We start from the raw sequence: 14,776 nt of genomic DNA, 5'->3' as shown, positions 1-14,776 counted from the left end.
CACGGCTTAAGGCAAGCAGAAGGCAGAAAGGTGAAGGATGCTTTGCCTGGTCGGGGAATAAGCCGGTGGTCCCCGGAGGAAGGGGGCCCAGAACTCTGGTTGAAGTAAGGGTGCTCCGGTGGGTTACAGACGCAGCTGCAGCCGAACTCCAGTTCCACCAGTGTCCCTGGCACTGCCCTCAGCCACTCTGTCTGTTCCAGGGAAGCTGTACGCCGTTGGGGGTTACGATGGGGCTTCCCGCCAGTGCCTGAGCACCGTGGAGCAGTACAACCCGGCGACCAACGAGTGGACGTACGTGGCAGACATGAGCACTCGCCGCAGCGGCGCAGGTACGGGGAGGGCACGGGCCGTGTCTGTTGTGCTCACAGGTGGCTCTCGGGTTCCACACCTTAACATGACACTTTGTCTCCCTCTTCCTTCCTTTTACTGTGTATGATGCCACTAACCCCTTTGCAGCAAGACACGGCGCTTACACCTTCACCTTTCCTGGGGGATCACGGTGCCACGATACCCTTCATCGTCATCCCTTCTGCTTCTGTGGCGTTGTCTACAGCTCTGGAAAGTGAGGGTTTACTACGTGCCAGGCGCTGTCCTGACAAGCACTTTCTGTGTGTCAGTCTCTCTAATCCTCACCACAGCCCTGCAAGGTTATACAGTATTAATTCCACTTTCCAGATTCAGAAATTAAGTCTATGAGGGCTGAGTAATTTGCCCTAGGTCATGTAATTGGTAACTCACAGAGTCAGGATTCTCACTCCAGAGTTAGCTCCTTTAACCCCAAACTGTGAGTCTCCTTCCTGCGAAGTAGTGGGACAAGCACTGCTGTCCCCAGTCTCCAGTGGACAAAGCTGAGCTTGCCCATCTGGAGCCTCTGTCTTGGGGGTTGGAAGCCAAGCTGTTGGTGTTCATGTCTAGAGATGAGCTTATGTCCCCCTCCCCACTTTTCCTCACCTGAACCCCCTCCCCAACATGGGGAAAGAAGGACTTCCGGAATGGTTTTCCACGTCAGCTTTTGTGGGAAGACCAGGAGCTCTGTGGTCCTTAGGGATTTTTCAGGAGGTGGAGCAACCGCCCCTTCTTCCCTGCTTTGTGCCCCCTGTCGTCTCGGGGGCCCAGGGGGAAGGGTCTGGGAGGGCAGACGGAGGTACTGGCTTCTGGCTCTTCATTGCCAGTTCCTGTGGCGAGTGGTGACTGGTTACCAGTCTGGTCCTTGCGGGAAGACTGTGACTTCTGGGAGGGCTGACCACGCTGGGAGTTTTTTCCCATAATGTTATTCCTCTCTCTCTCTCTCTCTTTTTTTTGTATTTTTAGAAATTGAATTGTGATCTCATTTTATAATACCAAATGCATGACTACTTCCTCACCATTCCTTAAAAATTATGCTATTTTAATATTTTTCAAGAACCTTTGTGCGCTCACTGGTTACAAAAACAAAATCTGCTTGATTCCATGGAAGAAGCATTTGTGTGTGGAATGCTATTTTTAGGGAGCTTGTCTCTGCTGACGCTGACAGATTGGCTCTTCCTGAATGTGGCCCAAACGCCTGGAAGTCAGGAGGTCTGGGCTGTCCTGCCGGGTCCTCCGACTTGCCACGTGACTCTGGGCATGCCTTCCCTCCGTTCTGTTCTCTGATTCCGCGGATGCGAACTGACTGGGTTGCCGCAGATCTTCCCTAAGAACCAATGCAATTTGCAGATCCCGTGATTCTTTTCCCTTCATAAAACTCTTTCAGTGACTGTGGTTTCTGAAGTCTTGGTAGTGTTCTTGGTGTTTCCAAGAAATCCTCTCCTGTAGCTCGCGGCGCGCTGAGCTGTGTTCCCCCAGGAGCCTCTCGGGTCTGCGGTGAAGCCGCGAGGACAGACCTGCCTTGGGGGGCTCAGGCTCGTCCTTGTCGCTGGAGCTGCCTTTGGAAGCCACACTGCTTTGTCCCTGCCAAGCTTCTTGGACAGTTACTGACGGGTGACCATCACCCGGCCCCGGTCCTGCCTCTTACCCAGGCTGGAGGTCCCCGAGGGTGGTCCCTCTGCTGCCCGTGTCCCCGGGGAGGCTCCGTGACCTTGCTTTAGGGAATGGCCTCTCCCCGCAGGCTGCTGCCAGAACCTGGCCTCAGGCTCTCGGGCAGCCTTTCTTCGCTGCCCTAAGGTTTGGGCAAGTCTCGCCTCTGGATTTGGGATCCCACATACCTGTCGTGCTGGGTAGTTTCGTGGCCGAAGGCTCAGAGATCAAAGGCCCCGGCCTGGCTGCCCGAGGTCCTCGGAGCGCCCGGAGCCCCCGCGGCTGCAGGTCTAGGACCCGCGAGTGCCCGGGGCGGGGACGCCGCTTCCTCGGCAGGGCGGGGGCGACACGCGCAGGCGGCCCGGGGGAGAGGCCATCTCGGAGCCGGGAGGTGGCTGTTCCCGCTGCGCGTGAGGAAGGAGGGCGAGGCCGCTTCGGAGCCGCCGCATCTTGCCGAGCCCGAGGCCGAGCGGCAGCCATTGTTGGCGCGGCGGCGCCACCTGCTGCCGGGTCGGGGCAACTGCTGGGAACCGCCCGCCCCGCGGCCGGGAGGGACTCGACACATTTGTCATTCAAACGGCGTCTGCCCAGAACTAACCGCCGCAGCGCAAAGGGAGGCCGAGAAGACAGGACAGACACGGTCCTCGTCTGTGTGAAGTTTACATTTCTGCAAATCTAGTTCGTGGCTCTGAAGCCTGGCTGCACGTCCCGGTCCCCCGAGGAAGTTTCTCCTACTCCCGGCCCGCGTCTCCGGGGGGCCCCGACTCCGTCTTTGCAGAAAGCTGCTCAGCTGACCCGGACGCAGCCTGGCCACGCAGAGGAATAGTCCGTGGTCTGTGGGAACAAACTGCCAAGCTAGTCCCACTTCCTCCCTTTGCAAACGGGGAAACTGAGGCCCAGAAAAGGGGAAGGGCCACCCAGTGGGCGAATTAGAGACGGGTCCAAGACCCGGGTGTCCCAGCTGCCGGGCACCTGCTCTTTCCAGGCGCTGTGTCACCTGCCTTCTTGATGGCTTTTAGCTCCTTGACTTGTATGAAAAGATTCTAAACGATTACACTAAAATCCGTAAATAATGCAATTCTAGCGCTCAGCTCAGGCTGGTCAACACAGTGAGCGAGCGAGTGCCCTGTACGAGCCCCATGGCCGGGAGGACAGAGGTGGGCAGGACAGTTCCCGCTCATGGGCAGCGGGAGTCTCCCCGACAGCGACCCCCGCACCCCGCTGTGTGGCTAGTTTCAGTTTTTAACTCTTTCTACTGAACTAACAGAAGGCTGAGTAATACAAGTAGGAAACATTGGAGGACAACTAGGCAATATGGGTAGGCAAAAAGGAAAACCAATGCAGTTTTCCACCAGAAATAACTACTTTCAATGTTTTGATGGATTTGTCTCTTTTTCTGTTTGCCTATGAACCCCCTCCACCATATACATGTATGTATATGTGTGTGTGTATGTGTGCGTGTGTGTGTGTGTGTGTGTATAGTTTTGTTTCTTGAAATAGAAATGGGGTCATATTTACTTTATATTTCAAAGTTTTCCAGTTGCCAGTCTTCTGAGGAGGCAGGCAGGGTGTCCTTATGCGTGTTTCACAGGTGAGGACACAGGTTCAGGGAGACAAGGTGGCCCTCCCCGAGTCACCCTGCTGCTGATGGCTGTCCAGGATTGGGCGCTAGGCCTCCTGGTCTCTGGTGCCGTAGCCAGCCTGAGGCCGGGACACTGTGCTCTGCCTTTCAGGGGTCGGAGTGCTCAGCGGACAGCTGTACGCCACAGGGGGGCACGATGGGCCCTTGGTGAGGAAGAGTGTGGAGGTTTACGATCCTGGAACAAACACCTGGAAGCAGGTGGCGGACATGAACATGTGCCGGCGCAATGCAGGTAACACGACTGCCCTCTCCTCCCCTGTGGGGTTTGCGGGTCTTTTCTCTCTGAAGACTCTAGTTCTAAACTAGAGGAAGAGGGGAGAGACTCCCAGGATCTGGAGCTGAGCTTGTATCCTGAGCAGGGAGTGTCTGTTTGCTGAGCAGGCTCTGGTTTAAGGGAGGGAGGAATTGGGATCCACAAAGCCAGCCACGCTTCCCCCACCTAGATGCAGAGAGATCCTTCTTCCCCAGTGAAGGGTGATGACTTTTACTGCACACAGATGGGCACAGACCCAGAAAAGCCCTCTGGCTGCCATCGGTGACCCCTGCCCGATGATGGCTTTGTTAAGTGGCTAAGCACAGGGCTGTGTGGACATGGCCAGTTAATGACACTCCGTTCTGTCTTTTCTCTGCCGGTGCCTGGCTGGGAGAACCAGTCACTTCCTGCCTGAAACCAGTCTTCTTCCTGGCAGGGAGAGCCAGACCCTGGATTGCTTCTCTGGTAGAAATACCTCCCTTATTGCCTTCTCTATACTCGTCTCTCCTTTGCTTCCCTTCCCCTATTCCTTCCATAGGAATGATTTTTACCATAGAGTATTTAGGCTTATATTTCCTGGAGTGTGACATTCCTGTTAAGCTGTTTCCTTTTAGCACCTTGCCCTGTGGGGTGTGTCCTTGCTTTGTGCTTCTCTAGGACAGTGTTGGCCTAGCCCACCCTCCAAGGCTGCAAAGACAGACAGGTGACTTTCAGGCAGATCTATTTCCTTTATTCTCATATTACCTGTTTGCTAAACTCATTTGTGGCTGCCTTTTTGGCAGTATAAATGGGAGAGTTTATTAATTTACTCGTTGTCTGAGCTGTGGCAGAGCTTGGCATTTGGTCTTGAGCCACGTAAGCGAGGCATTCCAGGACCCTTAAGGTAGCTAGTCTGTCTAGAGCCTGAACATTAAGTTTGTATGTAAATGTGTGTACATATCATCATTCATGGATATTTCTATTTTTAATAACAAAAATGGAATCGTACTATAACACTGTTTTATAACTTGCTTTTTAAAACTCATTTTACAATTTTTCATGAATATCCTATTACAACACCAAATTTATTTACATATTATTTTAAATGGCTGTATCATAATTTAAATAGCCAATCTACTGTTGCACACAGGTTATTTCCAACTTTTCTGTAAACAGTGCCTTGGTTACTATAAATGATCCGTATAGCTAAATCAGTGTACACACTTAAAATTTTTTCTTTAGAATAAAAGGCCAGCAGTGAAATTCTCGAGTCATAGGAAGCACATGTGTTTTAGACACTGTCTGGGAGGGTGGTGAGCTTTATGCTCTCACCAGTATTTGAGAATCTCCTCACCAAAGCTGATCATTACTACTTTTTTGAATGTCACCAATCCCTTACTCTAATTCTGAAAAAATACACTGTGTGTTGGACAACGGCCTTTTAAAGTCTTGATGAGCAATAATTACAGTTTCCTACTCTTTAGTCCCTGTCACATGAGACCTTGCCCAAAATCCAGCTCGCTCTGAGATCAGGACGGGAGATGTGCCTTGTCCCTGGGGACTAGGTATGAATTTAGACCCCAGTCCTATAAAGGGGTTATAGACATAATCATTAGTGCCACACGGTATAGCTATAACAGGACTTGCCAGGGAAAACCTTACCAGCAGAGAAGCAGTGTTTGTGAAAATCCCATGAACTGTCTCATTCTCTACCTCAGGCTGGGCACAGGAGGTCTGCATGCACCCCTCCAGTAAGAGGGGCCCGAATGCACCCTGCTCTGCATACAATAGAGTGTGTGCACACGTGTGTGTGTGTGTGTGTGTGTGTGTGTGTGTGTGACTGTGTAGTATCCAAAACTCCCTGATCAGAGAAACCACCCCATGAGAAAGGGGGATCCCCAGAGCCCAGTGGCTGTTGTCGGTATGCTCTTCCATTGTGCAAACGCAGACTTGTGGAGCTAAATCTCTGCTGTGTTCCCGTCACGGGAAGAGAGGAGGCTCCAGGGCTCTGCAGGTTGGTGTCTCGTCCACTCTGATCTCGTGGAGCTCCTGCTGTAGCATCTAAGGCTCCTGCTTGGTTTCTAGGGGTGTGTGCGGTGAATGGGCTGCTGTATGTGGTTGGTGGGGACGACGGATCCTGCAACTTGGCCTCCGTGGAGTACTACAACCCCGTCACCGACAAGTGGACGCTGCTGCCCACCAACATGAGCACAGGGCGGAGCTATGCAGGTCGGTGGGTTCCGTCCCCTCCCCACAACCCAGAGGCCTCCAGCACCCTGGGGGTGTGGGGGTGGGCTGGGGTGGTGGGATGAGGGGACATGGGCTTGCGTGACTTAGGACTGAGTGCCTCCTCCAGGGGTGGCAGGTAATTGTCACATGCCCGCCATTCCCTCACTGATCATTAGCGCTTGTTTCCCCCGTGAACCTGAACGTGGAGCCTCAGAATTCCGAATGCAGTGCTCCAGGGAGCCACTTCCAGCTGATCTAGTTGTCACAAGAGATGTTAGAATTTCATTGCCATTCCTGGTTTATTTTGTGCCAGGACAGTTCTCGCTGTCCAGAATTTGGAGAGATTAGACCTGTTTACACAAAACTTTTTCCCTTCTTTAGGGTTTCTTTTCTCACCTGTCACATTTTTCTTGGTTAGATATAAAAGATTTTAGAAGCATTTTGGTTACAGGGTGATTCTGTTCTCGTGGTTTATTGTGGAGACTGGCACCGTCATTTCGTTTCGGAAGCTGCAGTGGGAGGGGCGGGGCGTTTTCTGGGACCAGGCAGTGAGGCCCGTGCGGGACCCGCCCTCGGTTCTGCCTGTGCCTTGAGGGGAGGGGAGAGGTTGAGTGTGAGAGGTTAGAATTTTGTGTGTGTGCCGAGTATTTCGTGTCCCTTTCTTCATTGTCTGCCTCCTCCTGCAGCAGGTGGGAAGCAGACAGCAAATGTGTGATTTTGTGTTCAAACCCATTGACTGAGAGAGCCTGTTATCTTAAAATGTAAGGAAATGCTCCAAAATGCAAAGATTTATGGACAAAGGTATTATTGGAGCGTGGCTTATAAAGCAACAAACTAAGAATTACTTAATACCTGACACGAGGGAGATAATCTACAGCATATTTATATGGTAGATGTAGTTTTAATGTCATGAGAAAATCTTTATAAGACACTGTTAGGTGAAGAAGGAGGGTGTGCAGTTGTGTGCACCGTGTGAGCTCCGTCATGCAGTCCTTGTGGGGCGGGGTGTCGGACAGCTACTGCTGCTTCTAGAGATGGGTACTGGAGGCAGATCTGAACTTGAATCCCAGTCCTGCCACTAGCCCTGGGTCTCTGGGCCAGGTATTCTATCTGGCTGAACCTCTGCTGCCTCATTTGTAAAATGGGAATAAAACTGGAGCCTCTTACCGTGTTGTGAGGATGAAATTCAGTAATACAAAGAGCTTAGCACAATGCCTGCCTGGCACTGCACTCCGTGCAGGAAATGGTGGAGATTATTATTAGAGGCCAGGAAGTATTCCAGAGGATAATGGTGGTTCTCTTTGTATAAAGGGATTAGAGGATTTTTTCCTTGTGTTCTTCTGCATTTTCTAAATTTTCCATAATGAGAATATATTACTTTTATAATCCAAAGGGAAAGTTTCTATTAAAAAGCAACACACAGGAGCCTGTTTTTTTTTTTTTTTTAAAGTATCTTGTAAAAGAGATGCTTGAGGCATAGGTGAGATATTGCCAAGCTCAGGCAGCACACCTGGTCTGGACTCAGGTTCTGCCTGCCTCCAGCCTTCTGTCCGCACCTTCATCCGGGAATTAACAGGAAATAGATGTCTTAGCAGAATCTCTCCATTCTGGGCTTCCTTTTAGCAGTGTTCTCACAATCTCATCTTCAAAGAGAATATTTTATAGTTGTGAGAATGTGTTAAAATAAAACTCCATCTTACCTGTAGACACCCTATAAGTTAGGATTTTGTTCAGCAGCAGATACCAGAAAAGCTGACAGATACTTGCTTAAATAAGGAAGAGGATGTATTTGTCTCATGTATAAAGAAGTCCAAGGTTGACCTGGTGGTCCAGACTGTCATTGAAGAACCAGACTTCTGCTTTGTTTTCTGTTCTGCCAGCTTGATCAATAGCTGCTGCTGCCCCTCTGGGCCTTGCGTGAGTGTTGTAGGCAGGACAAGGACAAAGCCGTCATTGCAGCGCTGGCAGACCTGCATTTACGGTCTCATGGCCAGGGTCACATGGCGCTTCTAGCTGCAAGGTAGTCTGGGAAGCTGTGCTTGTGACTTGGTGTCTATAGTAGAGAACAGCAAATGGAAGGGATGTTGACTGAATCAACCTGTAGTGTCTGCACATGGCCTCAGTCCCTTACAGTGAGATTTTGGGTCATACATGGATTTGTAAAAATTAGGTGCTGACCCAGTTCAGCTTGATTAAAACAGTAACACATGCATACGTGTCTGAAGTGTTTATCTAAGCAGAGAATTTAGCACTGGAAAGGTCCCTCAGTCAGGTGACATTACACAGTATAAGAGCTGAGCCAAAGAGGTGACTGGATTCGCATAAGGCCACAATGCAGGGTGACTGGTGGCAGAACTAGGATTGGAATTCAGTTTTTTTTTTTTTGCTTCCATGAAGTCAGAATACTGTTCTTTCCAGTTCATTCTGGTATCTTCTAAAAGTAGCTATAAATCATTTAGCACTTCTCTTAAGTGTTACCAGATTAGAGCCGTATAGCTGCCTCTGGGCTTCCAGGGAGGGTGCTGAGCGCTGTTGAGCTGGACGCTGCGGTTGGCAATGGGAGTCATGACAGTGAGTCCGTGGTGACATGGGATGATGCCACTGACCTGTGGGGGTTGAGGGACTGTACTTGTGGGTTCCAATATCTTGCCAGGACTTGGCTGTGAGAAGGGGAAACAACCAGCTTCTAGCAGCCTGAGTCCACAGACTCTACAATATTTGGATAAAAAATTGTACCCAATTCCCTTGGCTGTGACTCAAGATGTCTTGGATTTATGAACCCACTGGGTGGCACTCTGAGTAACTTTGCAGAGGCGAGGATGGTCACTTTCTCCCCCTTGTATTTTAGGTGTTGCTGTGATTCACAAGTCCTTATGACCCGAACTGCCACTGCCAGGAGGTGGAGGAAGGAGCAGGTACTGCCTGCGACTCAGACAGCAGGAGCTCGGCAGCTGGGTCCACTTGCCGGCGAGGTCTGTGGTGGTGTAAGAGCCACTCTCCTCCAGCTTGGCTGGCTGGTGTCGTCTGTCACAGCATGGACATTGGCCATCACCGGTGACCCTCCTGCTTCCCTGAGGTGCTTTGGCCTCTGCCCTGAGCAGTGGAGTCCTGACAGCCCCATGGAGCACCTTTGGGCTGTGTTTGGTGTTTCTACAGGGACAACAGAGAACCTGGAATGTCTGTGTGTGTGTGCGTGGGCGTGTGTGTGTGTGTGTGTGTGTGTGTGTGTGCGCGTGTGCGCGCATGTGCGCAGAACATGGTGTTTCACTACCTTCAGGGGTGAAGTGTGTGACAGGCTACTGGATTTCTTTACTACTGATCCTTCTGCTATGCTAAAAATCACATCACAAAATGTCTCTTCTGGATTTGTCCCATGGGGACCTGAGACTACTAAAGCTGCTGTCTTCTGAAGGTGCAGTTGGACAGGCCGGAGTGTCCGGAAATAACTGGTGAGAAGAGCAGTTCGTTCGACCATGCCTGCTTGTGTGACTCGAGTGCTGTAACTTTGCGGAAGAGCTGGGCCTTCTCGAAGCCACACTGTGTCACCTGTGTGCTAGACTAGGGGGAGGACGGGTCCCCTGTGCTCCTCAGCTGGCTGCTCCCGCCTGGGCTGTCCTCTGGGAAGCAGACGAGACCTGCCCAGTCTTCAGGTCTGGGCCACTGCTTTTTGACGTCATGGATTCCAGGTTCGGGAGATTTTGTGTGTCTTTAGCGGGGAAAACTAGCTCTTCAGAAAAGCCCCAGGTAACACACTGGAGAAAAAAATACACAAGAAGGAAACAAAACCAAAGTGGCAAGGATTAAGTCCCTGCCCATAATGGTCTCAGAGAGGGATCCTACTTCTGGGTTTTCCCAAGTCAGGACAGTCCCTGTTTGTACTTATTATCCAGGCTTAATTATTCATAGTGTCCCATCTTATTCTCAAAATGGTTCTGGGTTGGAGGATAAGTAAAAGGTCACCCTCCCCCCAGACCTAAAGATAGGTCTGTCCCTGTGTTGGATGGGCTGTGTGTGATTCAGACGCTTGTGGATGGCCTCGAAGGCATACACCAGCTGGAACTGGCCCTCGGCACTTTGTGACGTTGGTCAAGTCTGTCTGATGTCCTCGTCTTCCTTGTGCTTTCCCCCAGGATCCTCCACCCCCACTTGCCCCTCCTTGCTGGGGTAGGAGATGGCAGGGGGCCCAGATTTGAGATCTCTCCCAAGGGGTACTTGTATTTTAAAAGAGGAGCTTAATGAGAACTTTCCTAATTCACAGGTAAAAATTATTAATGCTAGAACTGCAAACATCTAGAGGGGTGGGTATTTGAGGGTGCATGGAGTCATTTGCATTAAAAAGAAATCTTAAAGCTGTATTGTTCCTAAACTAGCAAATTGCTTTTGCTGGAATTTCCAGCATAGGAGAGGAAGTCTCGTGTCTAGAGAAGAGTCTCATAACTGGGGGGCTGGGGTTTAACCCTCCCTGGTGTCACGGCCTACCCACAGGAAGCCAAAGGGCTTCATAAACCCCGATGTTGGACTCTGACACATCGGGGCTACTTCCAAGCAGATACTGCGGGAGGTCAGCACCCCCAACCCTGCAGTTAGACGCCCAGGAGTCTCCCCAGCTCGTTGGCCACTTTGTGTATTTACTGTGTATTTATTGTGTTCTAAATGTGCAACTTCCCTGAAGACAAAACTTCTCTTTCCAATGCTAAGCAGATGTTACTTTAACAAGACATTTGGAGAGCAAGAAGACACCTAAGATTTTTGGAAGCCTTGGGAAAGGGTGAAATGTCCAGCTTGGTGGGCGTGGCAGAACTGTCTCCGGAGGACTGCAGGCGTGCTTTAGTCGGATGCTCTACGCTCACCTGGCAGTGGGGATGACTGTGGTTTCAGAGCCGTGCCTTGCTCTGGGCTGGAAGTTGATGGAACCAGCTTTTTGTTCCAAATGTCGTTTCTTCCTCTCTGATGGAGTTTTGAGGCTCGTTTGGGTGCGCCTGTGGTCAGGATGAGAGTGGGCTTGGGACCTGCCATACGCTGCTCACAGAGCTGTCAGTGTCAGATAAGGTGGAGTCCCCATGCCCTGCCCACCGCCGAGAAGCCGGACTTCCATGCTGGTGTAGGGGAGACTATTTTTTGTGTGTCACCATCCCAGAAAGGGTCCCTCTCCTGAAAGCTAGCCATCCGTGCTTCCTGCTTTTGGGTTTTTGCTGTTGGTTCCACTTGGCGTCTCCCTTCCCAGGAAGCGCTGCCTCTGCCGGTCGTGCTGCCGGGGCCACGCTCATCTCATCCTCACGCGTCCTTCCTCACGGGCACTGGGACACGGGCGCGTCGTCACCAAAGCCAATCCGCTCTAGCTGCCCACAGATGCCATCCCAAACCCGTCTCTTCACCAGGTACGGTTCTTTCTCCTCGTTGACACAACAGACTTATTTTCAAGTTTGTGCTGGTCACACGGGAGGTGACACCCCCTCCCGCCCCACAGGGCGGCCACTGCTGCTTGCAATGCATCTGTGCCCGCGATTGCGGTGGTGACACGGAATTGAGCCCCAAGGTTAGAAGCAGCTTAAATGCCACTTGGATACTGATTTGTGCAACACAGAAGTCAGATTCTGAATTCCAAAGTTAATTCTCAGAAGTACCCAATGGCATCTCTCAATCTGAAAAGTTGCAGTATTATGCAAATGAAAGTGACCTCATTTTCTGCTATGCAATAAGAATACTTAATTCTATTTCATGACAAGCCAGTTGCAATGTCCCCGAAGATGCTTTTTGAGCTGTCTTACTTTGATATCTGTTGTGTAATGTTTGTATATTTCTGAGCCAGATCCTTTCAAAGATTGCCTTTTTATAAAATTGAAGCTATAGCTTTTAGGCTAAAATTTTAATGTAGATATTTTTATAAGATAATTTTTCAAGATATTTGAATTGCTTTTTATTGTCCACAATGATGAAATGTTATGTTCTATATGTCATTCACTCTCAAACATAGTTCATGCCTGTAGCTATCTTCCCTTTGTTTCTCACCCTCCAAAAGTGGATTTTTCAGTAGCTCCAGGTAGATGAGTTGTCTTTTTTATACCCTATTCAAGGAAGACTGCTGAATTTCAAAACTCAGTCACTGGTGTTTCTTGAATTGCTAGGGACTAATGTTAAGCTTGACTCAGCGCTTACCCATCTATACTGCTTGTCTATTTTTTTTTTTTTTTTTGAGTCTGCTTTCTGCAGGGGAGAGGCTGGGTTGGCCTGTCTCCTCCTGGTGGCTGTCACTGGCTGGTGCTAAGCCTGGCACACGGTGGCACGGAGAAACCCCAGACAAAGGCCGGCCCGCGAGCACATACTCCTGGAGTTTCCTGGGTCCAGCAGACTGCTCTTCAGTCTCTTTCCCCCTGTTCTTCTGAAGCTTCCAATAGCTTGAGGTGTTTGCTGCCGGCTCCTGTCGCTTTTGGAAGCATCTTGTCTCTGAACTTTGGAAGAGGGATCAATCCTCACGATCCCCATTAAGAATGTGTTATGTATGCGCTTTGCAGATGCTACGCTTACAACTTACAGCTTGTTTCTTGAGCTGTGTCTACACTCAGCTCTTTTTGTGTACTTATCTGCCATTAGCCTCGTGGTGGTTTTTTTTTTTTTTTTTGAATCTTTATTTTTATTATTGTTGGGACAGGTGCCATTTAAATTGCCTCCTTGCTTCCCGTTTGCACCTAGCTGGGTCAAGTTGGGGATTAAGCAAATTCATATTCCAGTTAGCTGGAGTTTTTAAGGCTCCAGCCTTTGCCCAGAGAAGCAAGGAGGTCGGAATGTATTTTTTTAAGTGTTTGCACTATTTAGAGTCAGTCCTAAGCCCCTCATGTTCAGCTGTGCTGTGTATCTACTGACCAAGCAGGAGAGCTGGCAGCACGTCCAACATTTGAGAATGGAAGAGACTTCTTCCCCAGCGGATAATCGCAACCTCATAGCCCCTGTGCACCCTCTGTCACGGGACTCAGTGACTCACGGATACAGCGTCAGCCGTGGCAGGAATGCATGGGACTGTGGCATCTGCAGAAATGAATGTCCCTAGTGCTATGTTCTTGCCTTTGGCTATGAGATTGTACGTTATCTTTCCCCCTTTTCAGTGGCAATAAAGGACCCTTGTTGGACTTCTTGTTTAATTTGTATATTTAGTGTAAATTACTTTATTTGAAAGAAAACTCAAGACGCTGAATGTGTATGTCCGTGTGAGTGCTCTGTCCCTGTGGTTGTCAGAGGCAGTCGGACTTGACTGCCGACACCCGCACAACATGCCGCATACGAGAGGTCTTTGCCCTGGTGTTTTGCGCGTGGATGTTGGGAACCGTACATCTTGCAAAAGAACACTTGTCACATGCTCGATCAGCTACAGTGATAGCTGAAGAAACATTTCCTCAAATGTATCATTATAACAGGAATCGTGTTCTAGTTTCCCATCCTTTAATTTTAATAAAAGCCGAACTGTGCAAACCTTTCTCAGTATTTCATTTCTGTAGTCCAGCCTTTCCACTGTATCTCAGACGTGAAAAGGACAGACTTACTGCTCTGCGTATCTTCAGATTTAAAAGTTTTTCTCTTTGAGATCTGCTGGACAGGGTCTGGGTTCGTTTGGTCTCTGTCACCTGGCCCCAGCACAGTGCCAGACCCACAAAGACCTTCAATGAGGCCCATATAGGACAGTCCCTTCAGTAGGTGTTGCGTGGTGTGGGTGACTGCCAGGTAATCCCCAGGACCCGCTGGGCATCATATTTGGAGGGTGGGGTGGCTGGCTACGCTGGCGTCACCATTTAGGAGGGAACTTCTCATGAAGTGGACCATACTTGGCTCAGCTGTGACTTCTCAAAGCCTCCTGCACAGGGGCCTCAGCTCCCCCTCTGTTTAATAAACTGGGCAGTCCTAGGCCCCTTCACGATGTCAGTGGCTTTATCCTGTACCAGGTGACAGATGGACAACATGGAGGGGTCAGGCTCATCCTTAAGCTGGAGGGACCCAAGGGACAAGTGGGGCCTCTTGGCTAGATTCCTCCCCATATGTGGGAAAGTACATTCTGAGCTCCAGGAGGGCACAGCCTGCTTGGCTTACTCTACGTCCCTGGTGCCTGGCACTCGGTTGGCACTCGGGAAATTTACAGAAGAAGGAAGAAAGGCACATGAGTTGGGCTCGGGTGGTAGCACCTTCCCTCCATCACCTGCTGTCCCCGGGCTGGTCTGCGCTGTAGCTCTGTTCTCCCATCCCCCGGTGCCTGGAGAGTGGGAGGCGGGAGCTGCTTGCCCTTCATCTCCATAGAGCAGTGAAAGCCTGCTGGGAAGGATGAGGTCGGGCCTCCTGGAGCTCCGCTACAGCCCTCGGGCAGGCAGGTGGGAACCTGTGCCCCTGGGGTGGACGAGGCCCAGAGAGGGGACACTGGGGGTGTACCTGAGGCTGTGCTGTGAGTGAGCAGGGAGGCACATCTAGCTAGAACCCGCCAGCCCTGGGCCCCACAATTCAGTGTGAGCATCGGTCTGAGAAGAGGGCTCAGGCCGCAGTCATTTCAGTAATCACTGCAGCTGGCATTGATTGTGCGTTTACTGCGTGCCAGGCCTGGGCTGAGCACTTTAATTCCTGTTAATCCGCAGCACCTCGTAGAGGTGGATGAGGATGTGAAGTTCTGTCTGTCATGCGACTCGGGGGGTGAGTTAACAGAC

General features: G+C 50.5%; 1 protein-coding gene across 3 annotated transcripts in view; it reads left to right on the top strand.

The window, feature by feature from the left end:
• Positions 1-13,566, top strand: part of KLHL3 (kelch like family member 3) — a 102,168-nt gene extending 88,602 nt beyond the window's left edge. The window contains exons 8-12 of one of the 3 annotated variants that reach the window (XR_006735073.1): positions 201-329; positions 3,729-3,869; positions 5,955-6,098; positions 8,947-9,547; positions 10,800-13,566. Coding sequence is in view for 1 of the 3 variants with exons in the window: in XM_045550852.1 (XP_045406808.1) it covers positions 201-329; positions 3,729-3,869; positions 5,955-6,098; positions 8,947-8,975 (443 nt within the window). In the remaining 2 variants the exon portion in view is untranslated. Of the gene's footprint in view, positions 1-200; positions 330-3,728; positions 3,870-5,954; positions 6,099-8,946 lie in introns of all 3 variants that reach the window. The other 2 variants (XR_006735072.1, XM_045550852.1) reach the window with 2 other exon arrangements.
• Positions 13,567-14,776: the final 1,210 nt, after the last annotated feature.

This window comes from Lemur catta, chromosome 5, assembly GCF_020740605.2.
Source record: "Lemur catta isolate mLemCat1 chromosome 5, mLemCat1.pri, whole genome shotgun sequence".
NCBI classification, from domain to species: Eukaryota; Metazoa; Chordata; class Mammalia; order Primates; family Lemuridae; genus Lemur; species Lemur catta.
The sequence above is the reverse complement of the archived record's forward strand: the minus strand, read 5'-3'. Positions and strand labels throughout refer to the sequence as shown.